This window comes from Neovison vison, chromosome 11 (assembly GCF_020171115.1).
Source record: "Neovison vison isolate M4711 chromosome 11, ASM_NN_V1, whole genome shotgun sequence".
In the NCBI taxonomy this organism is placed as follows: domain Eukaryota; kingdom Metazoa; phylum Chordata; class Mammalia; order Carnivora; family Mustelidae; genus Neogale; species Neogale vison.
This window is the reverse complement of record NC_058101.1, coordinates 161,031,886-161,059,082: the sequence shown is the minus strand read 5'-3', so window position 1 is coordinate 161,059,082 and position 27,197 is coordinate 161,031,886. Positions and strand designations below refer to the sequence as shown.

At 42.1% G+C, this 27,197-nt stretch overlaps 1 protein-coding gene across 1 annotated transcript in view; it reads right to left on the bottom strand.

The window, feature by feature from the left end:
* The window catches only part of EBF2 (EBF transcription factor 2), a 192,312-nt gene that overhangs the window by 37,402 nt on the left and 127,713 nt on the right, over positions 1–27,197 (bottom strand). Inside the window, exons 7-10 of the mRNA XM_044225117.1 lie at positions 19,928–20,009; positions 4,996–5,113; positions 3,361–3,491; positions 2,328–2,454 (exon numbers count right to left, since the gene is read on the bottom strand). Of these exons, the coding sequence (XP_044081052.1) occupies positions 2,328–2,454; positions 3,361–3,491; positions 4,996–5,113; positions 19,928–20,009 (458 nt within the window). The remainder of the gene's footprint in view (positions 1–2,327; positions 2,455–3,360; positions 3,492–4,995; positions 5,114–19,927; positions 20,010–27,197) is intronic.

Below are 27,197 nucleotides of genomic sequence, written 5' to 3'. Positions count from 1 at the left end.
ACTGCTCCAGCCCTGTGGCTTCAAATCTTGTCTGGATGCTGACTGCTCCTTTACTCAACATCCATAGTGTCTTCCCATCCAAACCCCTTGCCCTACCTGCGTTTCCCACCTCATCTCCCACTGATCTCCTCCCCACCAGCACCACTCTGGCCAGAGGTATTCATGCCCTTTCCTGATGATGCTGGGCTTATTCCCACCTCTCAGGCTATAATCAGTCCTCTGCCTGGGACACTCACCCAATTCACTGAAAGTCAGTCTATTCTAGAGAACACTGGTGAACCAAAGAGAAACACAACCCTGGAGAGTTCCAGGCACAGAAGGAAGACAATGTGAATGCAGAGGAGAAAAGGTCAGAAAGATATGGAGGCAGGGGGACAGATTTCCACGCCTGTAATATGGGTCTCCATTCAGTGGCCCTTCCTCAGAGACCCTCCCTGACCACTGCACCCAAAGCCCGCCTAATTCTCTATCCCTTACTTATTACTGTTGAAATTATATCATCTATTTTCTGTGTTGTCTGTTTTCCCCTCTAAAAAATTTTATCAAGATGAGGGATTTTATCTTGCCCATTTCTATATCTCAGAGCCTAGAGTTGTGCCAGCCCATGGTACTAGGCATGTCATAAATACTCATTTAAATGAATGAATAAACTATGTCCCTTTGGGGGCTAGAGCAGTAAATATTTTACTGTGATTACAATGGCATCTTCCATAGAAACATACACACTATAACCCAACCAAGATGCATCTATCTCAAGAGAGAAAGTTCAAAGATGAAATTTTAAATAAATATACCTAAAAATTACCCTCCTCCATCTACCCTCAGTGATATCTAACCAGGCATTTACACATAAACAAGAAGGGGAGGCTGGATCCAAACGAGAGAAGACACTATAAACTATTAGAATTTCATAGTGCCCCTGATATATTTTCTAAGTTTATATATTTCTTTGTCCATAGCCCTCATTTTCTCCTTCAAAGTACAATGTCCTAGTTGATCCTCCTGTCTTCAATCATTCTCCTAACTCAATCTTTATTTCAATAGCATTTGTGTTTGTTACGAGAACCCCTTTGAGTTACTCTCCATTGCATGGACACACTTGATGTGGTCTTACGAATCAAGTCTCATTCCCATACTAAGCTTTGTGGTGTTTTGTTTTGTTTTGTTTTTTTCACTTTTTAAAACTGTGGTAAAACACACATGATAGTATTTACCATCCAAAGCTATTTCTAAGTGTATAGTTTGGTTAGTACCTTCACACTGTGCAACCAATCTCCAGAACTTCTCATCTCACGAAACTGAAACTCTGTTCCCATTAAACATCACTCCCATTCTCCTTACCCCAACACCATCTGATTTACCATCTCTGAATTTGTCCATTCTAGATACCCTACAGGGCTTTGAGGCTGGTTTATGTTTTCCTTCCCTCCCATTCCTCGCTCATGTGGGCTGAATTGTGGGCTAAGTTCTACCCAAGTACACTGCCACAGCTGTAAACCAGCCCTCTCTTCTTCAGACACATGCTCACCTTACCCACTGGGCTCTAGCACATGAGATTCCCATAGTTGGGACATTCTTCCTTCTTCTCCAACTATTCAAATCCTCCCCACCCTTAGAAATAATTTTTGATTTCCATCTCCTCCTTGAAAACCCTTCTGTCTACCCTAGTCCACACTAAACTCTGTCTTTCTGTAACTCATAGTCCATTCATTGGAAACACGAAACATTTTGAATGTTCTAATTGCCAAGCTGTTCTGTGCAATATACCTTCGCCTCCTCTAAAAATTTCTACATTTCCAAACAGGGACCATGTCTCATAAGTCATTATATCTTCGACCTAGAAAAAGTAGATAGTCAACAAATTTTAAACAAATAATCAACAAATTTCAACAAAAATTGAAATCATAGATAATTCCAACTTTCATAAAATTTTAAAGTAATTTGAATCACTCTGCAGCACCACTGGGCAATTTTTACGGATCCTTTTCAAGAAAATTCAGTGATAGCTGGCAACTTGGTCTAATTTTTTATCTGATCACTTAGATAAAAGTCTGTTCTAGCATGGTTCTAGCCGAGTCAAATTTATAAAGATGCACTCATGAAATGAGCTCCCATGATCATCTCCCAGACTCTTCAGAAATTGATTGCATAAAATAAAATTTAAAACCAAGTCTACACTTCTCCCATTCAATGCCTATCATTTAGTCCATTCTTCCCACACTAGTAAAAAGACCTAGAAAGGTAAAATCATTATAAAGCGGAGACACTGGGAAGTAGAGCAAAGGTGAACAAGGAGCCTGTCTCCCTTGGATCATTTTCTCACCCACCTGTGTAAATGAACCTCCCTGGAGCTCCTTTGCAGAACTGTTTGGATTTATAAGATAATGTCACTTCCACTACTCCAGGGATGTGCCGAGGAGGGGTCTGCACTCTGATGGCATGAGGAGTTATTAGCTGAGGAATGAGCAGGCAGAGAAATAAAATACCTCTTATACAAGTTATCCCCAAGGCTACAGAGGACAGGAGCATCTCTAACGACAACCCCCCCACCACCACCACCCGGGGACAAACTGGCTGTACTCTTGGCGCCAAAGGCCCTGTCCCTCTCTCTCACATTTCTCCCTCCCACCCTGGAATTTCCTCGCAACTTAACCTGTCTAGATCCTTGCCTTCCCAACAGCCCAGCTCAAGACTACCCCCACTTTCAGGGTCCATCCCTATATTCACTCCCTCCCTGTTTCCTACACTGCTATTCTCTCATGTAGTGACTTGGCAATTCCCACATTCAACCTAGCACTGTTACTTTTCTTTTTGTAATGTCTTGTTGGTTTTCTCATTATGAAACTAGAACATATGCACCTTACAAAATTAGGAAATTACAGAAAAATATGAAGAAAAATATTAGCCTTGTGTAACCCAGAGATGGCCATTGTTAATTCTGGTGTGTTTCCAAGACTTTTCTGTGGATGGCTGTTATATAATGAGATTTTATATCTGTAGACACCATTGTCCTGATTTTTTTTCCACTTAGCACGATAGCATAAATATATTCTCCTGTGCCATTAGAACTTTTTCAAAACCAAATTTTCAATGGTGGAATTGAACCATTCTCCTATTATTCAATATTTAGGCTGTTTCTAATTTTTCACAATTATAAACAATGGTGCAATAAATATTTATTTTTTAAGGGATCCATGCCTACAATAAAGTGAAGTTTATATCTTAATTCTTGGTGCCTTGCTCATAGTAGGTACTCAGTAATGTGCATTAATGTCACTGATGCTCCAGGAATTACATTTCCCCAAATCAAAACCATCTGTGGGCCAAAGAAAATCAGGGAAACCAGTAGCCTTTGCCTACCTCACTCCATACAAGCATGGTCCCAAACACCACTTGGAGGCCATCAAAGAAGTTGTCTCCAATGATGATGACCATGGCTCCTCCTGTTGTCCAGCCTTCACTTGGGCTAATGGCTTTGATGCAGGGGGTAGCTAAGAATATAGAAAAGAAAAAGTCAAGGGCTGTCCTTTGATGGTTGAAATCTGAAGTTTTGAGGATTGGTTGCTCTTGGAAGCTGTTGGTTATTCCAGGTTCAAGTCGAGCTTTGCTGACTTGCCATCATTCCCTAATTGGTTGTTGGTTTTCACCAGATCATTAAAGCTTAATGAGTTGACCACTATGTATGAAAACATAGAACACTTAACTAATTGTGCCAGGAGTGTTTTTAAAACCATGTTGTTTTTCCCCATATTTTTATAAGTTGATTACACTGGAAATGTGTAAATCCCTTTTCTCTCCCCACCTCCTCTGCCCCAAGACGTTAAGATTTACAAGGCCTGCTAATGTGCTAGAGAGAAGGAGAAAGTAAAATCTATCATAGTTGGGGTTTTTTTCAACTCTATCAAGAGACAATTTCTAATCACTTTCCTAACTTTGTAGGACAGATTTAGCACCCCCCCCCTTCCATATGTTCAAGGCCTCTGGACTTTGCATCCCAACAGGAACCCAATATGGTTTTCAGGCCATAACTAAAGTCAATCCATCACTCCATTTCCAAAGTTGACAGGGTCAAAGGTGGAAGAGAACTTTGGCAGGACTCCAAAAACATGAGCCCCCTTTGAACAGCCAGTCAATCACATCCAATCAGTCAAAAGAAACTGGATGGGTTCCTAGTTCTGAACCCTGGGATTTTCTTCTCCCCTTTCAGTGCCCACTGTGGGAGAATTAACACCACTCCAAATTCTTTACTGATTCAATCATTTTCTTTCAGTTCATTAATTCCTATTTAAATTGATACAAGACACATTTTAAGGGCCAAGCCGAGCTGGGAGCTGGTGGTAGTATACAGCAAAACATCACACTAAAATAGTAGCCTAGGTTAGCCATTCACCCTGTATTATAAAGCCTTACTAGCCCAGTGAGTTGGGGAGTGTAAAAGATGGAATTTACTCAGGTATTTGTCACTTATCTTCCTTGATATGCTTTAATTTTTTGGACAACTTGAAGTTGAACAGTTACCAGTATTTCTGACGACTTTAATGCACATGGAAAAGTACCCAGAGCAGATCATGATTTCTTCTTGTCCAAGCAAACAAAAATCAATTAGTGTCAATTTCATTCTGCACATTGTTTTGTTCTGGCCACAATCTGTTTAAGGGCACATCTGACACTTATTCATACACGTCTGCACTGTAATGTTCCTGTTTAACTAAGATGTCATAGGCTTAGGTTTGCCTCAATGCCCGTCTAGCAAAAAGAAAAACACAGGACTGGATGGCAGAGGCAGGGATACATGGAGGCCAGAGTGCCGACTGGGAGGCATGTGGGGTTGCAACAGAACAGGCAGAAGTCAGTGTTTACAAGTTCACTTAAAACCCACATGATCTTGTGTACTTTCTCCATGCCCTCCCAGAGAGAAATTTAAAATTCACCAAGACCATGGCAGAGACCTTGATTTGTTGGCCCATTCTCAGCTGGGATGACAGGCAGCCTTACCTTCTGATGGGTCCAGCCTTCTTGCTCGCCGGCCATGCTTGGAGTTGTTATGAACAAACATGTTGTCAGAAACAGCCAGCACATGTCCATCCACGTTCACCGTTGTTGACAACACAACCTGCATATTTAAAGTAAGAAATTGGCAGGGGGCAGGGGGAGTTAGCTGTACATAAAGTAGGAAAAGTCTCAGTCTATTGTCTTGAAGACTTCCCTATGGCCAATAAGAGATGGAACAGAATTTTGGGCCAGGGCCATGCCCTCGGCATCTCAACAGGTCATCCTCCCCCTGTGATTATGGTCGAACTTCCTGGAAAAAGAGGCCACACTTCACTTGGACGCTGTTACTTATTTGCGTTCAAGGCATGCCCTGGTGATGGAGTGGGGCAACTGGCCATCTGCCTGCTGGTTCTAAAAACCTCGTTCTCTCTTACAGGACCTGGACAATCCATTCTCAGCTGACCCTGGAGCTGTGGTCAAGCCAAGGAGCCAACTGTGTGCACTCGGGAAGGGAAGACCGCAACACCAGCTGGGAGGACATGTCTCCCAGCTTGGGAATGGGTTCCCGCACTTCTAATGGCTGCTGACGTCATGCTGGGCACAGAGATGGGTCTGAGGAGCCGTTGGTGGGTTGTCCCCACCCGCTAGAGAGCAGTGGCAGAGAAGCTCCGATTTCTGGTGAGGAGATGAATTTGCTGGAATTCGGTGTTGAAAATGTAGGATATTTAGTAATCTAGGCAAAGGAAAGGGAAGATTTGGGTGTGGGGCAGTAGAAGAACGTGGATTGGGAGTCAGAGAGAACTAAAAACACCACAACTGCTGTTTTGCCACCCGGTAACGTGAGACAAATTATCTCCCCTTCTCTAATCTCCATTTTTCGCATCTGTAAAACGTAATCAACAATGACTATCTCCAGGGCTCAATAAATAAACTAAAGATAAAATAGGATATTACATGTAAAGCCCTAGGAACAGGGCCTGGTGCATGCCACATGGAGATGAGTTCCCCCCTAACTGCCTCCCCTCTGCCTTGTATGGCCTGTCACCAGGACAGGCGACATTACTCATTGAGCCCCTTCTGTAGTGTAAGCTCTGAGGGAGGTTCTAGAAAGGCAGACACACAGGCTGGATACCAGAAGTTACAAGGTTGCGCCCCTATCCTCAGAGAGCTCGCTTTTGGGTGATCAAGTAGAGTTCGACCTGTGTGCTGTAGTTCCAAGAGGCAGAGGTCAGGGAAGGCCAGAGCAGTTGGGAAAGTATAGAAGAGGTGTGTGGACTTGAGTGCACCCACTACGTACTTGACCCAGGAGGATGGGCTGTCTTAGACATGAGTCTGTGTGTCTGTTATGCATGAAATTTTTTTGGAGAAAATAACTTGTTATATACATTTTCATACACACACACATACACCCCTCTGGAGGAAAGGCATTGAATAGGTACGTAATGGGAAGCTGTATTTAAAAATGACTCTTCCTGTCTACTCCCAAATTAAATTTGCTGATATTCTACTTATAATTTTTCTGCCACCCTTCCTTCTCATGAAATGAAGGTGAGGGGAACCTCGGCTCTACTTTATCTCTAATGTGAAGTAAGATTCTTTGATGGCATTTAAAATTTTCAAGTGTGAGTAATTTCAAGCAAACAAAGTGAATGGGGTAGTATAATAAATCCATCCTTTTTTTTTTAGGTGAAATTTACATACTTTGAAATGCACAAATCTTAGCTGCACAGTTTTGACAGATATGTCCAGGTAAGACAGACATCAGGGTACAGAACATTTCCATCTCCCCAGAAAGTTATCCTGTGTCCCTTTTCAGTCAATCCTCCCCACTCCCTAACCCCCACCCCAAGGAAACCCTTCTGAATTTTTTACTTTTTACCTTCATTGGCGTTTTAGACGGTAGCTTTTAATTTTTTAAAATATATATTTTAATATATTAGAGGTTCAGGGGAACCTTTAAAAGCATGAGTCCCCAAAATGTTTCACCTAACCTTGGTCCCATGGACATGACAGTAGCATACAGGAATTTTCCACAGACATCAGCGGGTTTCAATCATTCATCCCAAAAGCATTCACTGAACTCCCACTACATGTTGGGTATTACATCAGGCCCTGGAGATTCAAAGACGACAGAACGTGTTCCCAGTCAGCCATGTGTCTCTCCCATACTTCAGTTCCTCTCCTGTGAATACACTACAGGTATAGTGTCCCCACCTCTCTGTGACATCAAAAGGAAATTAACAGAATCTCCGTTGTCGTTCAGAAAATGATTGTCCATAGCCCCTAATTCAGGGATGCACCCTGTCTGGCTCTGGATCTGGATTGTCCCATATCAACATGTTCAGAGTCTGGGGAAAATGCTTTCAGAAATTTCCTATCGTACGGTGGCCACCGTAAGATGTAGTCGTCCGTCGCTGTCCAAGAGTGTTTGGAGGCCCAAGTCCTTGTCAGGGCAAGCACAAGATGGCATCATAGTCAAAGGAAGAGAGAAGCCCAGGCTCCTGGCATGGGATTAAGAGGAGTATGAGGGTTGAAAGCATTCACCTCTGCAAGCGCTTACCCTCTGAAAATAACAGGAGAAGGTGGAAAACAAGAGGAATCAGGTAACCTTTATAAATTGTGTGTGTAAACGGATTGATGTAGCTGCCATCTCCGGAAAGCCTAGAAACAAGAGGGCGCTTCAGGCTTTAATTGCTAATGAGCTGTGCTAGGCACAGGGAGGGGAACCCCAGGCTGTCTGAGGATTATGGGGAGAGAGAGAGCATTCTCTCTGAGACCATTTTAATTCATTCCACAAGCTTCTTGTCATACTGTACTTTCGTGCTCCTCATGCATTCCTGCCACAAAATATGGGGCTTTCTCGAGCCAGCTGATTTCATCATTGTCCATTTGGGTGGAGTGAGATTCGGTTCCAAAGTGAACATTTCCCGAATGACATACCCTGATGGTTCAGATGCACTTCATTATTTTCTATTAACAATGGAAATAAATTTTAATCTCTTGCTGGCTAGCGCTGGCCTCTCATGACAGCAAGGGAATTAACCTGAATTATTTCAGTGTCTGCAAAATTTATTACAAGATTTTAAATTATGTCCAAATGTATGTGCGTGTGTGTGTATATATATAGATACGAGGCAAGTTCCCATTTTTAATATTTCAAATATCTTGGGCTGTGGGATATCTAGAAGAGTCTTTCAATTAAAGGGAACTGGGAAAACGCACAGAATTTAATCCTCCAACTTCAGCATGCAAAACAGGACGTGTTTGCTCATTGTTTTTATACACACACACACACACACACACACACACACACAAACGCAAATACTGATTTTTACATACATCCACTCTCCTTCTGGAAGAAAATGAACTACATTATGGAGGTGAAGATACATTTGGTCCATTCAAAGCTTTGAATTTAACTTCCTTCCCTGTTTTCTGATGAATGATGACAACACTGATATTATTCTATTCAGACAAGTTAAAGTTTCTGAATGTTTGGGGACTAAAGGAAGTGGAATGTGCATTCCAGCGTCGTCTCACTCCCAGGCCTTCCCTTTCCACAAGCCAACTTCTTTCCCCTAGTGAGTATTTCCTGGGTCACAAAGGCTGACCTTTTCCATCTGGAATCAATCAGTCAACCCCTGACAACTTCCTGAAACACCTCACTCCATTTCCTGTTCTCCCCCCTTCTCTCTTTTCCCCTGGTTTGCTTCACTCTTCAAAACTGCAGGCCACAGCAGCTTAATGTTAGAGGGTCAGACACAGTTAGACTCCAAAACACTACACAAGGACACCTTTGACCTTCAAAAATCTTTACATCTTAGCTAAACAAATCAAGGTCAACATTTCTTACCATTACCTTGTTAACTATTTGTATGCATCTTTGCCAACGATCTTCTGATCATATAACCATCATACCACTTGCTCTCCCGAGCTCATGAGCTGATCTGTTTTCAGGGTAGCAAATTTAGTCTTGACAAAGGGTGCCGTTTTGGAGGTAGCCGACACTAGAAGTCACGGGCCTTATAACAAACATATGGAGAATATTGCCAACAAAGGAACTTCTATGTCTCATCAGTGTCTCCTATCACCTAAACCTGATACCTGGTCTTTTCTAAAGCTGTCAGCCTCTCTTGGCACTGCTGTTCTGCTGGCATGGCCCAAAAGAATGCCAATTAGGAATACAGATGTCTATAATTTGTGTGGGACGGACCCCCGGTTTTTGCTGCTGACACTGTGACAGCTTTCATTTGTTTCTCATAGTTGAGCAATATCTGTATTTTAGCTCAAAGCTCTGAAGGGAAAGCTTGCAGGTCAGAAACCCAAGCTACCATAGATTACAGTTCTCCTCGACTGAGACATTTCAACACAAAAGCAATAACCCATGATACTCATGCAAATATTTTTTTATGACATGGCACTTTAAAAAGACAAAATTCCGAGAGAGAGAAGTAGGGATCCATTGAAATTGCTGGCATTTTTTAAGTGGAAGTAGTTTTTCCAATTTTTGCGATTCCTTATTTTGCTTCGTGTGAGCTCGAATTTTTAGTGAGTTTTCACACAGAGCAACTGGAGAGTGGCAGTGTAGGTTCTGTTCTGAATCATTCGATTAAATGGCAGTTTTAGCCACATGAAGAAAAAGTCAGTAGCTCCCCTTGAAAAATACAAGACAGTTTTGAGACCGAAATCTGCAACTGTGTTAGCAATCTGCTGAAAGTACTCAAGAAAACGGATTGGCTTTCTCAAATTATTTTTTTTTCTTCTCATTATCTAAAAGTACTCCCACGTCCCTCACTCTAATAATTTACACGAAGCAGGAGCTGAGTTGTAAAGCGCTCTTTCCTGTCCATACAAGGCCACGGTGGGAGTTACTCTTTAGGTGGGCACATCCGTTAATCTGTACAATCAGGTTTCCAATGGAGGAACGGCTCCTTTGGTATTGGAATGATAGCAGGCGACATGGGAACCCTTACCAACCTGACTTACTTACATAAAAATGCCCACCCACGGGGCATTTTAAATGTCTTCGGCTCTAAAATGTCTTCGGCTTTGTTGGAACATCACACTTGAAAAATTTTTTTTTTTTTTTTAAACATCTCTCTTTCTCCAAGCTATAACTGTATGATTCGGTTGAATTACTCAAGTCAGAGGAACGACCAGCTTGGAGTCTACCCCCAGCCAGCCTTTCTCAGCTCATGTCCAGGTGTTCCTACAAAGGCCTTACGTCTCACATAGAAGGGTAAAGGAAAAAGAGAAGTCGTTATGAAAAATGTGCGGAATGACTACACGATCTGCTCTTTGAAACAGAGGAGTATCCTAGCGTCTGTACCCACGGGAGAATAATTACACTGGGTTAGAAACCTTCCCATACGGATCAGAGTCCTTGCTTTGAAAACACACCCATTTCAACCATTTGGTGGACACATTTCCCCTCCATTTCAATGAAGGTCATGTACCTTCTCGCTGAACGTGGATCTTTGGTAGTTTAATCTCAGTAAAGCCCGGATGTGTAGCATTTAGAGCACACCCGAGGTGCAAGGCTTTCTGATACCTACCCACAAACACGCATCCACCAAGCTAAATAAAATGGTCTTGAAAATTCCTGTTATTTTGCCAAGTATGGAAAAAAAAATTCTTTATGACATTTTACATCTGGAAATGGAATTAAATTCATGATGTGCTTTTCCCTTATAACTGTTCAGTTGCTATATATGTTATTTCAGCTTTCCCAAAGCGTAACTATTATGTGGGATTTTATTTTCCACCTGTGGTAGGAGGAAAGAGACATAGAAACCATTAAAGGGACAGAGAAAAGCAAGACAGACTTCTGGTTGTGCTGGCAACCAAGTCTGGAGTCTACACCATGAGGAAAAAATACTCCGTTGGTGTTTCTATACACTGGCTAATTTTCACATTCGACAAGGGGACTCTGATGAAACAATTTTGTCTAAGCCTCCATTAATCCAACCCAGGCTAACAACAAACAATTGGCTACTGCAAATTGTTTCTCCCCACCACTTTATTCTTGGCACACATCGTATTTTCAAACCAGATTTAAAGCCTAGATTCTTCTTTGTTACTGGACTCCAGGGTCTCCAAAATTACCTTTAAACACCTACCCCACAAGTATGGATTTTGTCATCTTTTTTTTTTTTTTCTTTTAAAGGAATTCCCAGAATTCTTAGCAATCACTGTTGTTTCATATTCCCTAAGGCTAAATTTTCTGTTCGTTTAAGGATCAAGTGCCAAACGAGAGAACACGAAGTTGACTGCTGTCGAGACAGATGTGGGGCGTGGGGGAGCTGCTCACACCAAGGGAGGGGAGACTGTGGCATTAATGATATAGCTCCTGAGAAGACACTTTCTTTAGTAGGAAGACAGCCCTATGTTTTGATTAGTCAGAGGTGGTTTTTGACATTCCCGGTGACGTTCCCAGTGACACGGTACTGCTGCGTGCAATGGAGACTCACAGAAAACATTGTCATGACTTCAAGGAGCTTACCAGGGAGTTGATGAAGCATAACAAACACTACATATAATCAGAAGAGATGACTAGATAGCAATGCATAACTGAGGACTAAACTGTGTGGCCACTGTATAATCCAGGAGCCCAGAGGTGAGAAAAATGAACCTATAATGAAGGCGGTGACTTTCAATTCCATCAAGGAAATGAGATTGGAGAGAGGCCTTGAAGAGTTGAAAAAGTTTTGTTACACAGCTCGAGGTCACTGAAATCATTCTTCTGGCACTTAAAAAATAAAATCTAATTGGCATAAGCACAGTAGTATACTGAAGACCATTTCCACTGGCACGATTTGCAAATTTGGCTTAGAATAGCCATCTTTTAAGAGTTTGTTTTTTAAAAACCAGTTAGAATGTGGCAATTTTTTCAACCAGCCTCTCATGTCATCAGGAAGCCTGCTTTACTACTAAATTTCCTTGATTTACTAAAAATCAAGTGGCAATTTTTTTCAACCAGCCTCTCATGTCATCACGAAGCCTGCTTTACTACTAAATTTTCCCCATCTCAAAGGTCATACATAGACACTGGCTACATCTACCCTACCTCATTTTATTCCATTGAACCCATTGCTTTCCCCATTTAAAACATATGCCAAGTGGGATGGTTATGGTCAAGGGCAGTATTTTACTAGCAAACATTTTGAGAGCCACAGGGGAGCCTTAACATATTTGATGTAGTTCTTGACTCACTGGGCCATTCTCTTCCACCAAACCCTGCCCCCCAGGGACCTCATGAATCACCTCTCGTTCATCAAAAACCAGGAGCATGTAGTCCCCATAAGCAGCTACAAAGCGATGTACTCCTATTGCAAAACTAAGAAAGCTTTGCTTTCCAGGAAGTTCTGCATCTGATTGTTCTGGAATGTGTTTGGTGTTAGGCTTTAGCACCCAAATTTGAGTCTCCTAAAATGTTTCAACCTTTAAGCTTTGTTTCCACCTGCCTGAAATCTGACAAGCTCTTTCCCAAGAGTTACACGCAGGCAGCTACTTTCTATTGCTTCTCTTCCTTTTCTCCCATGAATAACTCAAAACATATTCCCTTTGTGGGTTGGTTAAAATTTTTATCACCCTGGTTCTTGTCCCCATTTGAGATGCAAAAAGACATGGGGTAGGGGTGGCAGAAGGGTATCCTATGAGAAGACAAAAGTTTGAAGTAACCCACAGAAAACCTTTCCCAAGCTTAAAGCACTGGACCAAGGGAAATATCCTCAGACCCTCAGAGGTTTGTTTTTGTTTTTGTTTTTGTTTTTTTTTTTTTTTTTTTCCTGACTCCAAGTAGATAATTATTATTTCTCAGACTATCTGGTTTGTTTTACCACCAGATAATGGACTCACCTGTTGATTAGAGAGGCCATAAGTCAAGTGATTTTCATTATGAGATTTAAAACTGCTACTCGGTAGCACAGCAACCTTCAAATGGTGCATGAGATCACAGAGCAGCTGGAGTAGCTCTTGAATTGAAAGATCTGAACTGAAGAGACCTGCAGGCAGCTGGAGCTGTATTAAATTTTTACCATTTGGAGTTAATTTAAACTCTCGTTTCCCTCTTCAATGGGTGTGAGAGAAACACTCAACGTCTTTTATTTAAGGAAAATAGATGGTGGTGCCATTAAAAAGTTTTATATAAGAACTGGGGGTTTAAGAAATCATAAGGGTTTGTTGGATGGCTCTTGGCCCCGTTCCAAGACATGAGTAGCCGTGCCCTTTGCTCCTGCGTCGTTCAGTCAAACAGACTGGTGGCTAACGCCCCGCTGTGTGGACTGGGTGTCTCTGTCATCCACATTAATTTCCCCATTGTTCCCGTGCAGTGGCTGCATCCAGGCCCAAGGCCTCTCACAGTATCCAACTACCCCACTGATGCCAGTTGGTGCTTACATGGCCTCACTTCCTTTCTTCATCCTGATAGAGATCTTTGCGTCTTCCATTCCCCTCTCCCCGCCACCATGCACTGCTCTCTCTTCCTCAGATGTCTGACAGACCTGTTAGCTGTGACGACACAACTCTTTCCCTCACCCCCTCCAAGGACCCTCAAAATTCCCTTTTGGCAGGCCCATCCTGGAGGCATGTGCAGAGCCCCCATAAATAAGAATCAGCTCAGCCCTGATGTCCTTCCCTAGTCTGGCTCCCAAAATAACTTTTCTTTCATTGCAAATGTCTGCATGTGCTCCTCATCTATCTTGACCTTTTATGTCTTGAGGCAACAGATGGCAAGACCTTCCAGGATATATTTCTTAGTCTTCTCCCTAGAATAAGTACATAAAAAATGATGATTTTGGTGGACCTAAACTAAAAATGGAATAATTTAGGGGTGAATCTGAGACACACAAGAGTCACTCAGAAAAGTTCAGCAAATGATGGTAAGACTCTTATCCTCACTACATGAAAGCTATAAGTTTGTAAATAAAGAAGTTTATTTAAAATTATCCTAAGGTTAGATGAGATCGGGCGCGTTCAGGGTGGTATGGCCGTAGACTATCCTAAGGTTAGAGATATAGCCAGGTACATGCTCCTAATTCCAGAATGACTAACGGGCAAGTTTACCCGTGTGATGGAAAATACCCCAGGCCTCTACAGTGATCATGCCTGCTTAAAACAAAGTCTTATTGGGGTGCCTGGGTAGCTCAGTGTGTTAAAGCCTCTGCCTTCGGCTCAGGTCATGATCTCAGGGTCCTGGGATCGGGCCCTACATCGGGCTCTCTGCTCATCGGGGAGCCTGCTTCCTCCTCTCTCTCTCTCTGCCTGCCTCTCTGCCTACTTGTGATCTCTGTTTGTCAAATAAATAAATAAAACCTTTAAAAAAATAAAACAAAGTCTTGTTGAGGCAAAGGAAAACAACTGGCACCCAGATCTTGAATGTTCTCAATACCAACTAAGTGAGTGATCTGCTGACATCAGTGTCGTGTTATAGGTGATACCACGGAAAACTTAGAAAACCACTGGGAAGAGCATCCACACTTACTATCATTATAATGGCAGGCATCCCTGAGATTCTACCTCAGGTGTCCATGACCACAGCACTAAGTCTCAGTACTCAGCACCAGCCAACTGGCATCACGCTAGGCCCTGTGCTTCCAGGCAGGTCACTTGAAGACCACAGAGAAGCGTAGCTAAGCTATGTGAGTCACTCGTTTGTCATATTCTCCTTATCTCCCCACTGGGAGGGAAGTCCCTCAAGGGTGGTGAATTATATCTGTTTGGCTTGTTGATGTGTCTCTAGCACCTAGGATAGTTCCTGGCACACAGAGTGTCCTCAGTAATGTCGAGTGGGTGGCTGGACAAATGAATGAGTGCATCAGTGTTTTCACCGTGACTGGGAGGAGACCCAGTCCGCCTATCTCTGAGAATGAGTTGGCAACAATTGCCCAAAGGTCACCAACTTCTGTGTTTTAAAACCTGAATGTGGGCAGTGACAATATGTTTGATTTCTCCTTGTCTTGGTTTGGTTTTCTTCCGGATTTTCCAACCGCCTGCCTTCTACCCACAATGCAGAGAAATAAAGAATGGGGTTCATCATCTCTTAACAGGACTGTTAGCTTCAAGCAGATATAAATTTCTTTCTTTTCCTTCACTGAGCTGTTAATCTGGGTGTTTCACCCAATTGTTCCATTTCAATAAGAGCAGGAATGATTTTCTGCATGTATGGCCCATGGGGTTAGATATTTTGGGGACCACAAAAAATCTTTCCTTTTTTCCTTTTATTTCTTCCTTTTTTCCCTTCTCTCTCTTAAAAAAATATTTAAAAACAATTTATTGAGCTCTTGACAGTGGCAGGTATTATGCTAGGCACTGGGGAAAAATACAAAAATTTTAAAAAATATGTTACCCTCAAGCAGCACAGTCTCTTAGATGAACAATAATTGCAAGACAATGTGATTGATGGTGTGGTAGCAATGTGTAGAGAATGGAACAATAGCCCAGAAGAAGGAGCCAATGAATCTGCCAGGGAGAGTCAGAAAAATGCCTAAAAAAGTAGGTGTCATTCATTTATAGTCTTGAAGCATGGGTAAAAGTCACAAATTAGAGGGGGCAAAGGGATCTCAGGCAGAGGGGCAAATGTGTGGAAAGGTTCAAGTAATAGTCCAGTAATAGAAATCAGGGAGGTGTGCCTAGTGAGCGGTGGGTATATGGAAACAACAGGGGATGTGCTGGGTATGAAGATACTAAGCAGCCATGCCTTTCCAAATCTGAGCTTTAGGACTGGACAAGGAAGAAGGAGAAGCAGGGACCTATTGCAGTTGTGTTCAGGAGAAGAGATAGACTTAGCATATACTTAGGCGGAGGAAGTGACACTTCACCAATAAATGAGGAAGGCACGGATCCAGAGAGCAAGTATTGAATTCTGCCATGAACATGTGCTCATTAGTAACCTGAGGGAAGATGCCCAGGAAGAAGGTGGAGTGGGATTTCTGCAGCTCCAGAGAAGGCTGAGGTCTAAGGATATGGATCCAGGAGTCACCTGGAACAGATGGCACTTTTAAGAAGGTGGGAAGATTATCAAGTGAACTCCCAAGGGGACAGGTCCCCTTTGTAAGAGTTAAATTACATGGAGGATACCCATTTGGTAGATGAATTTCATTTCCTTAGGTCAGGAGACCATGGAACCCTAAGAGATGTGGGAACACCTGACATTTTAAGCAAAGCTTGGCTTAAATGCTGCTTTTTATGGCAATAGAATCTATAGCTTTTACCAAATTTTCAAAAAGATCTGAGCTGAAAAAGGATTAAAACCTATTGTGTTTTGATAAATAGGTATATGTATTTATTTATGTCTGAGATACTTGGGACTTGGACTGAATTAAAGAGAGGTTTGTTTCAGGCTTGAAAAATATTAATGTAATGATTTTGTTCTCATTTGGTCCTTATGGGAAAAAGAATACAAGTTCCACAAATGTTTTGGGACAGGGGAAAGAAGAGAGGTGGGAGAGAAGAGGGAGTTTGGTTGGATTCATGATTTGGTAAGAAAAATTTCCTATTTCTATGCTGTTCTCAACAAATCTCTACAAAAGAATGCTTCAGATTAAATATATTTGATCAGCTGGTGTTGTAGCTTAGCTGGTCAAAGCTCCTGTCTAGGAAATATATTTGATCGGTCATATAACAAAATGGAGGAACGAAGTAACTGTCTATATGGTTTTAAAGTATTATCTTTGTCATTCTGAATAAGATATGTATTTCAGAAATTCCTAAGTTACCATTCCTTCAGATCCTCTCACCATGATTACCTACAATCTCCGCTTTGGTTTCGTATTTTGAACTTGATCCAAGTCTCTCACTTGACCATTACAGCACGTATTCAAGACTTTCTCCACAGTAGCCTTCTCCATGTAAAGAGTGCTCATTAAAGGTTATACTCTTAATAGAATCTGAGCACAGTATAAAAATTATCAATTATTTTGTACATCAAAGGGCACTATGAAGAAGGTGAGAAGACAGTCATGGAATAGGAAAAAAATACTTGCAAATCACTTATTTGATAAGGAAGGGCCTGGTATCCCAAATATATATATATATAAAAGTCTTACTACTCAACAATAAAAAGATCCATAACCCAATTTAACAATGAATAAAGGATTTGAACAGACATTTCTCCAAAGAAGATATACAAATAAAGGGCCAATAAGCACATGAAAAAAATGCTCACATCTTTAGCGAAAAACAAATCAAAACCACAATGAGATACTGCTTCACACGCATAGGATGACTAGAAATTAAAACAAAAACAAAAGACAAAAAAAAAAAAACCCCTAGAAAATAACAAGTGTTGGCAAAGATATGGGGAAATTGGAACCTTCATACATTACTGGTGGGAATATAAAATGAAACAGCCACTGTGGAAAACAGTTTGGCAGTTCCTCAAAAAGCTAAAGATAGAGTTAACATATGACTCAGAAATTCTACTCTTAGATATATACTCAAGAGAATTGAAAACATATGTTCACACACCAAAAAGCTTGTACACAAATGTTCATAGCAACATTATAAAAGCCTAAAAGTAGAAACAACCCAAGTGTCCATCAACTGATGTAGAGATAAACAAAATGTGTTAACTTTTACAATGGAATATTATTCAGCCATAAAAAGGAATGAACTACTCATACCTACTACAAGGATAAACCTGAAAACATGATGCTAAGAGAAAGAAACCAGACACGAAAATTGTATGTATTGTTGATTTGTGTATTGTTGACATGTATTATTGAATGATTCCAATTATATGAAATGTCCCAAATAGAAGAATCCATAGACACAGAAAGTGATGAATCCATGGATCCATGGTTGTCAGTGGGTGGGGAGAAAGGGGAATTGGGAGGGATGGGGTTTCATCTGGAGATGCTGAAAATGTTCTGGAATTGTATGGTGGTGATGGTTGTACAACATTGTGAATATACTAAAGATCACTCAATTGCACAATTTGAAATGGTTAAAATGATGAATATGTTATATGAATTTTATCTCAATAAAAAAATACCCCCAAAGTTGCCAATTAATTTTAGCTCTATCCCCAAAATAAGACAATTAGAATCTACAAACTTAAAAAAAAAATTCTTTCCCTTTCTTTGTAGAAGTCAAATATTTTCACATTGGATGAGAATCTCCCATCATTTTGAGATCGGTAGTATTTGTTCTAATGCTGTTAAAAGCTCAGGCACACTGAAACATGAAACCATTACTTAGTAAATAATGGAAAAAGTATAGAAAATACGAACATGTCTGTGCTTAGTTTGTACATTTCCAAAATTTGAGAAAAATTAAATACCAAGACATTCTGTTAAAAAGCCTCTTGAAGTTGATGGGAGCATTCTCAAATTTAAAAGTCTATGGAAGTGATGGTAAAGTAGGGGGATAGGAATCCAAACTGCCAACCCCTCTTCCTACTTCTGTTTCTTCAGGAAGTGAAAGCCAAGCTTTGGCCATCAAGGTGTCTGGAATCCTTTTGAATCCTGTACATTTTTTGGACCGATATTATTTACGTTTGCATTTGGAACACAAAACACCATCAACCTCCTCCCCGCACAATGCTCCCGTGTGGTCCCCAAGAAAGCTCGTTTTATTTCTGCTTGTCTTTACACTGTGCAAAAGGGGAAAATTTGTATGGTGGAGAGGAGGGGGTTGACTTTTTTAAGAGAGGCTGGTAATCATGTTAAATAACTAACCAAAAATATCCCAGTGTCAGCAAGGCTGTTTGATGACGATGACATGGGGGTGGGGGGGGGGAATGACATGAGGTTTTTTTTTTTGTTTTTTTTTTAACTAAGTAATTTTCTCACCTTATGTGTGCCCATCTACCCCGTTAACTCCTGAAGGACTCTGTTCCTAAGCCCCAGAAGCTCTCCGGTGGCAGGTAGGAGCAGCCCCTTGACTGGCGCAATCCTGTGCTAAATGAGTGTATGTGACCCCTGGCTCAGAAATTATGAAGAATTTCAAAAAGCCAACAACTAGGCATCCACTTAGCAGCTGCCGACAGTGCAAACTCGTGCTCTGGTGGAAGGGGTTTGACCAGATAAACCCTCCTGGTTCCTGGTTCCACTGTACCCTTCCTGTGATTCGAGGCGAGTTACCAAACCCTCAGAACCTCACTGTTCTCACCGAAAATACGAGTCTAATATCCCCATCCCTCCCATGGCTGCCAGACTTTTTTTTTCTTTAAAGTCTCAAGCTTGGAGCTTGGATGCTATTGTTTAATGTGTTTTCCATGTTTCTACGGGGAAGGGCGCTCTCTATATTTCAACGGGGTGTACGAATGGCAGGAAAGCCTTTTGGCGGATTAAATAAGGGTCCTTCAAAGATTAAGGAAGGGGGCCAAGGGGGACTGCACTTCCTCTCATCTCCAACCTGACACACTTTGCCTCTCTCTGTGTTTTTATTAGCGCGTATCCTCAGTACATCAGTGGCAAGGGTGATGAAACCGGTGGCAGATTTAACTGCCAGGCAGCTGGGTCACTGTCCCGTGGGTCTTGTTGTCATGCTGCGATCTTAAAGTGACCACGGCTGTTTGGGCTGCTGCTTTCCCGAGGACTCTGAGAGAGACCACTGAATAGTTAACTGGTGGGAGAGGAAGGGAAGAGTCTGTTACTTGCAGAGAGCACAGAGAAGCTGCTTTGAAAAATCCCAAAGTGGCTGAATATCAAGAACACAGGTCCTGCTGTGGGCAGCTGTGTGCGCGAAGGGCAGCCCGAGGGCTGAAAATCGAATCTCCAGCCGGGGTTGGTGCCCTTCCCCTGGGGCCTGGGCAACAGAGGCAAAAGGCCTAAACACGACAAAATGCAGAAACCCTCAACGCAGTGAGAGTTATCTGTATTGTTAGCAGCCTCCGTGAATAATGTTTTCTAAGGGGGGAAAAAAAGAAAGAAAGTGCTAAAGAGAGAGAAAACAGGACGACTTCTTTCACAGGGAGGAACGGCAGGCCCCTTACCTGAAACCTTCTCATGTCCCGCGGGTTTCCTGCTGTTTTCAAACAATTCTGATTGCACTTGAGGAAAAATTTTAGAAAGAATCTGTGAAGAGAAAACGATGTGTTACATGGTGGAGTAAACATTTTTTAAGAGAAAATAGATCTGCATTATATTAGATTTGATTTGAAAGGGATTGTATTTCATGTCTGGGGAGTTTCAGCCGGCCCTGCCTGGGAAGGAACACTGCTGACCTTCTGCAATTTGCAAATTTGGATGTTTGTGATCACACGCCGGCTCCAGCACCGCTGAGGCCTGCGAAGCGGTTCACAAGCTGGGCTCTGGTTTATATACCTGCCCCCCAAGCTGCAAGGGCACTCCGTCTCCCACAAATACGGCTTCCAAAGCAGCAGTGACTCCTGCCGTGCAAAAATGTCTTGCTCGGGGGGGGGGGGGGGGGGGGGGGGGGGGGGGCGGGATGGCATGACTTCCCCCAGAATCCCAGGGTTTCTCACGCATGTGGCTTTCCGCCGACCACACGCACCTCCGCGCTCCCATACCTCACACACAAAACGCTCCTATTCTTTTTAACCAATGTATACAAAATCAGAAAACAGTAACGTGGCCGTCCAAAGGCAGGTCAGTCTGTGCAGGTACACACTGGGGTTTTTAGGACTCGTAACAAGTGTGAACGCCCTCTCAGACCTTCCGCAGATTACCGGGAAAAATACAAAGTCACCGAATCACCGTCTGAGGTTATCATTCGTCGTGAGGCATACTGGTAAGCCAACTGTCTCTAAAATAAACTATTTGTGCAATTTCTAAATTGGGCATTTTTAATCAGACAACTACGTCGAACCAGAAAAATGGCAGAGGTGACCTTTTCAGCCATTTACCTATTTAATGTTTGGGATTTTTGTTTCAAAACACAATAAGTTTTTCATTTATCTCACTTGCAGAGTCCTTTTCCTTAAAAAAAAAAAAAAAAGAAAGAAAGAAAGAAAAAAAGAAAAAGAAAAGAAAAGAAAAAAAAAATCCAGCTTTTGCAGTGTTAAAGTCCCAGGTGAGCTAGGCCTATTTCCCTTTCTGTTACTATGACAACGAAATTTTACCGCAGTCCCAAAGTCCCTCCAGAACTCTCACATCCATGCCTTGAATTAGAACTTTAAAGGAAAAGATATACATTTTTTCCCCAGGATTTACCAACAAAAATAAGTAGAAATCAACAATGCTTCCAAAAATTCTATTTTAAGGCAACGGCTGGTGAGATGCTCTCTGGGTGACCTTCTGTTTATTTTTTATTTTTTAAAGAATCACACAAAAGAATTGGACAGTGCTCCAGTTTATTGTATCTAGCACTTAAAGAAAAAAAAATCCGATAGAAAGATAAACAGTAAATGATCAAGGAGGAGAGAATGGGAACTGTGTTCTTCAAAATGATTTCTGTATCTGAGGATGTTTTACTCTAGATTTGCTAAAAATATTTGGCCAACCGCTCCTGACCCCTAGCTACAAATAAAGGTGGGGTGGGAATTTGGAAATAACAGCTAAAATTTTGTTCATGATGTTGTAACATCTGCTTTTCACTTCTCTCTTTCCATCTTGGCTGGGCCGGGAGGTTGGTACAACTTCCTGTGCCACGAAGGTATCCAGGTCTTCACCGGAGCTACCTCTGGAGTGACAGGGCAGAGGAATGCTCCACATTTCTTTATCATTTGTTTGTTTGTTTGTTTGTTCCCTTTTGCTCCGCACTGCTTCATGCAGCGTTCAAATTCACAACCTGCTTTTGCTTCCTAAAGTGCTGTGAAACGTCTTCCAGGAGCACTCAGAGGTTGATCCCAAGGCAAACATTTTATTTTTCTAAAGGGAAACGTCCTTGCACTTGTGCATTTACAGAAGAGGCGGCTAGAGTCACTCACAACCCACGGAGATGCTCTTACAATATGCTTAAAACTTGCTTTATTCTCATTCGGGTCTCCTTCCGAACAATAGCCCCCACTCCCACACCACATCTATCCTCCAACACCCCCAAGCGTGATTTACACCTCCTCCCCTCCTAAAGCCAAATCAAGTGCTTTTTCTTACTGAGTCCTTGATTTGGGGAAAGTTTTGCTTCGACTGAGCTCCTTATAATGCACTGCCCGTGTTTGATACATTCCCTTACCTACCCGACCCTTTCTCTAAAACATATCTGGCGAAAACATTAATGTTCGTGAAGACATTATTAGATGCATGGTGTGGAAGGTGGAAAAGTGCAGAAGGAATACATGTTTACATGAAATCAAATTGATTTAGGGAAAGAAGAAGCCTGCTGAAAGGCTCAATTCAGTTTCAATTAGGACCCTTATGGGTGGAAAATTTTGACTCTTTTGCTGGCCTGGAGTCTAAGTCTGTAACCCGCCCAGCCCCTGCATACTAAGGATATAATCTTCTGTTCATAAAGGGGAAGAGAGCTGCGGAGGAAGGAGAGATATGTGGGGAGAGAGAGAGAGGGAGAGAAAATTCTCTTATACTGTACACTGCTTCCTAAAAGAAGACATAGCTGCTTCTAAATGGCTAGTCCAGAAATTATGACCTGGATATTTTATATGTGAGCCTAAAAATTAATTTAAAGGAGTCCTGGGGGTTTACTGCTCTCTCCAATTTTTTCTCTTCTTTTTACTGCTAGCTTCCACCTCCCTCCCTTCCACCCCCCACCACCCACCCCCGCCCACCATGCTCAGGGGCTCGATACAGAACCCTTTACTAACTATACCATCCATTAACCACAGGGTGACTTGCAGGGAACAAATCCCCTGGGCCTGGATCCCTCCGAAGCCAGAGCTGCCTGGGAAATGTCAGCACTCTGCGCTCAGAAACGGGAAGCCCAAATGAACTGCAAGATTCAGACCAAATGTGCAGATTCTCATCAGGCTGGAAGTTGTTATTTCCACTTTCTCCAAACAATGTTGACTACATAAATATCATAACAGCTGAGCACAGTACACTTTGCAAAGCTTCTGATCTCATTCCTTAGGAGTGGACACACTACCAACAACAGGTTTATCCTTGGTCTCTAGATACACAGGAGTAGAGAGGTGGGATCAAAATGTGAACTCAAGCAGCACATTGCAACCTGGTTCCTAGGTCAGCTGGGGTGATGCAATGAACCAAAGGGCGTTTCTTCACCCCACACATATGTATGACATGCCGCACGGTAGTCTAGTCTTGACCTGAGCCAACTGTGTAACCAAATTAGCTCACTTCTCTGGGCCTCAGTTTGTTCAACTGGGTCTAACTGGCTTATCACTAGGGTCCTTCTAACATTAACATTCTGTGATGGCAAAGAAAAGTGTGTAGAGTTGAGAGCCTCCAGAAATGGCTACACTGAGGGAAGAAACCACTGAAGACAAAAAGACCACGATTTGCTGCAGTCCAAGGGGGTGTGTGTGCAGGGTTTTCTGAAAGGTAGGTCGAACCCACTGATCTGAAGTGGTGGGGGAAAAAGTAAGCATGGACGTCTCGAGTGATGCCTTGGTCAGAGCAGGTAGTCCCCTGGGGCTTGACAGGCAAACTGTTGAGTGACCATCATCTTAGGCTCCCTTCTACATGCTTCTGAGGCAGGAAAAGGTGGCTCAGGAACATCACTGATCAGAGCCATCTGTGTCCCTGCTCACCATCCTGTGTTGGTCCAGCAACTGAAGGGTACAGGGATCACAGAGGAGATCCTTCAAAAGTTTGCCAGTCATCTACTCTGTGCCATACACTGAGGCTAGGTGCAAGTACCTCATATACAATGCGCCATTTTTTTCTTACAACAACTTTACGACTAATGAATCATTTCACAGCTAGGAAAAACGAAGTCACCAAAATTTTAAGAAATTTGCCCAAGATCACACAGCTTGTCAGTAGCAGAAACACGGATTTGAACCTGGGTCTTTCTCACAGCAAGCTCCATCTGGCAGTCTGTTTCCTGAACCAATTAGATCATGGTGACAGTTGCACAACTCTGTGAATACATTAAAAGCCACTGAACTGTGCACTTTAAATAAGTGAACTTTATAGTGTGTAAATTATATCTCAATATAGCTGGTTTTAGAAATTCAGAAAATGGTCTGAAAGAAAGAAGAAAGGAAAAAGGAAGGAAGGAAGGAAAGTAATGAAAAGAAGAGGGATGGAGGGTGAGAAGGAGGGAGGAAGGGAGAGAGGGAGGAAAGAAAAAGAATAATGTGAAGGATTCTGGTTTCTTGAAGAATGAGAAGACTATAGCATCCCTAGAAGAAAACACTAAGTCAAATATAGTTGCATAGAAGTAAATGCCTACTAATGAAAATCCTTGCTGAATTAATTGATTTAACCATTTGAGCAATTATGAAGTGTATAGTATGTTCCAGAAAGGTTCAGACACCAGGGCAAATAAGATGGACCAAATCTTTGCTGTCATGGAGCACACTACCACGCTATTCAAAATATGCTTCTTCAGATTCTGAGAGGAATCTGTAGACCCCTGAATATGGGTCTAAGATTTCAGGGGACTGCCCAGCCACCCAGAAGTCTCTTTCTCTCGAAATCTCTGGAATATTGGAACACATAGCACTGTTTGAGAGTAGAATGAAAGTTCCTAGATGGGTCTAGATGTGTCCTGGGCCCTTCCCAAACAGAAACTGAGATTCAAACTAGTTGCACAAATAAGGTGAAAAGTCAAGGTCCAAGGGTAGGGGAAGAGAAGGAGGTACTGTGTTTAAATCAAAGGAAGGGCAAAACTTAGTATTCATGCCGGATTCCAAAATTATAACCAATGATCTGATGGATACAAAACCTAGCCTGGTTTTGCCCAGATTTGTGGTAGAGGTCATTCCATTCATCTCCCATTTGAAAGCCAAGATATAGTGCCTTCTGAAAAATTGCAATACAAAAAACGTTAAGGAAAGCACTGTGGGAAGGCATGAAAGCTTCTTTCGAGAAAAAGATTAGACAGGGATGTGTATCAAAAGAATGTGAACTTAGCACTAGTAACAGCTACCATTAAGCAGAACCTTACTCTATGCAAAATAAGATGTAGAATACCTTTCACTTTGAAACTTATTCCCTTAAAGAAATCTAATTCTGCCAACCCTAGTGATAACCCCTACAATGCCATGGTCACATCTTACACACCATGAGGACAAGAGCACCCCCATACTCTCCAAAAGCTAAGACCAGGGAGTGCTCTCTCTCTCTCTCTCTGCTGTGATGGCCACATATGCAGGCTGGCTTACTGAAGTCTGACCTGTACATAGACTTGAATCAGCCTCACAAACCGTGTAGGTGTTTAAAAGCCTAAGGCCATTGATTTTTGAGGAAGACACATTTTATCTGGATTAACTGCTAACCCTCCTTTTCTAGAGTCCAATAAATTAAAATTCAATTGGCTTTCACTGTTTGTGTGTCTTCTGAAAACACTTTAAAACACTCAGACCTTTCTAAGAACTGTCAAATAATCATTTCTAAAAACTACCTGGGATATCCTGGATGATAAAATCATATTTGAAAGAAATGGGCAGCCCTCTCCCAGGGCCCTGTCAAGCTTACAGCCTTAGGGGGACTAGGCAGAGTCAGGGGTCTCGAGCAGGATGGATATACCCCGGGAGTCATTTTCTCACTCGGGATGGCCAACATGGCAGCTCACTCTGCTTTATAAGGTAAGAAAACCCCTAAGTGTTAGGTTTCCACTAGAGACCAGTAAAAAACACGATGATAATGTTCCAGCTTTAATCTAGGTCTTAACTGTGATATCCTCTTTGAACCTTCCTACCACAGAAAGAATACATTTACCTCTCCCAAAAGCCTCCAGCAGAATCCAAATCCAGGCAGTTAAAGTAAGGTGAAGGGCACCAGTAGGCCCCACGCTTGGCTTGAAAATGATATGCCCTATTGATTGTTTAGGTGTCAGCCCAATTGAGAAAGGGCCCTGAAGCTTTAGGGCTTTGTGAAGACTCTCACTGAAGTCCACAAAAATTAACACACTCTGGGAGGTCAAATTTCCCATTGGTTCTTGCTGCACCTTAAAAACTTGACAGTGGGGCATCTGGGAATGCTTCATACTTAGAATCTGCTTGGTAAGATGATGGCAGGCACAAAGTTCAAGAAGATCCATGGAAAGAGGAGAAATTTAAAAATTTTGACTGACTGTCTTCCTTAGGCTTCAGTCAAATACTCATTTTTATAAGCTGATTTTCTATCTATTCCATTTATTTCAACAAGCCCTTAAAATATAAGTATGAATACAGGACCAGAGTAGACACAGAAACTTTAATCTCTACAGACATTCCTATGGAAGAGTTTAATGACCATTAATTCACTCAGGCTATGTCAGTGAAAGGCCATCTCAGATTCGAAAAATGTAAGTCTACAAAAAACTCTGAAGCACTAAATTTTCTTTCTTACAGCTATACTGGATGTCTCTAACTCCCAAAGGCTAAAAGACTAATCATGATGATGATTATAATAACAACAAAGAAATGCCCCACCTTCATCGACCCCGTATTATGGGCCATGTGTGGTTTCGTTTAATCCACCCACCTCTGACAGTAGGAGAATCAACGTCTCCATTTTACAGAGGAAATAAGCAAGGCTCAGCCAGGTTAGCTTCCTTGTCCAAGGTCAAAGAGCTAATAAGTAGAAGAGCTAGGAGGGGAACTCTGCGTGGTCCGACTCTTAGAAGAACATTGCTCTAGTGGGAGTCTGGCCACTGTCCTTCTGGAGGAAAAGGTAGGACACGCTGCCAAGCAGCTCTTTGTTTAGGGAACTACGGCCTCATTGATCCACATGGGGCATCATGTCACGTCCATCATCTTACTCTCTGGAAATGAGAGTGAAATCATTCTTCATGTCACAAAACAAAACAAGCAAACAAACAAAAATGTCTATCACTCCTATCAGGACCCGCGTTCTCTGAAAATTAGGTGGCTATTTTGGAGTGTACGGAAGAAAACAAACAAGTCTATCAGACATCAGAAAACAGGCCATCTCAAGAACGCATCTGGTCCAAAGATGACCCTCTACAAAAAGGTCAGCGATTACCCTGAGTGGATGAGGAAGACTCGAGGTCATTTGTCCATTAAGACTATGGAGGAAAAAAAAGGCTGGAAGTCAAATGTATAACCTAAGAAGTTGAATTAAGTCTTGGAAAACATTTTTTCAGAGTCAAGTCACCAAGCTAAATTTTGCAAGCATTACCCAAGGGACAGTGGAGACTCTCCTCCTTTGGACATTTTTAAATAGATCTGCAAGTTAATTTCTCCGGCAGCAGATAATTTCAGCCTTTCATGTGGC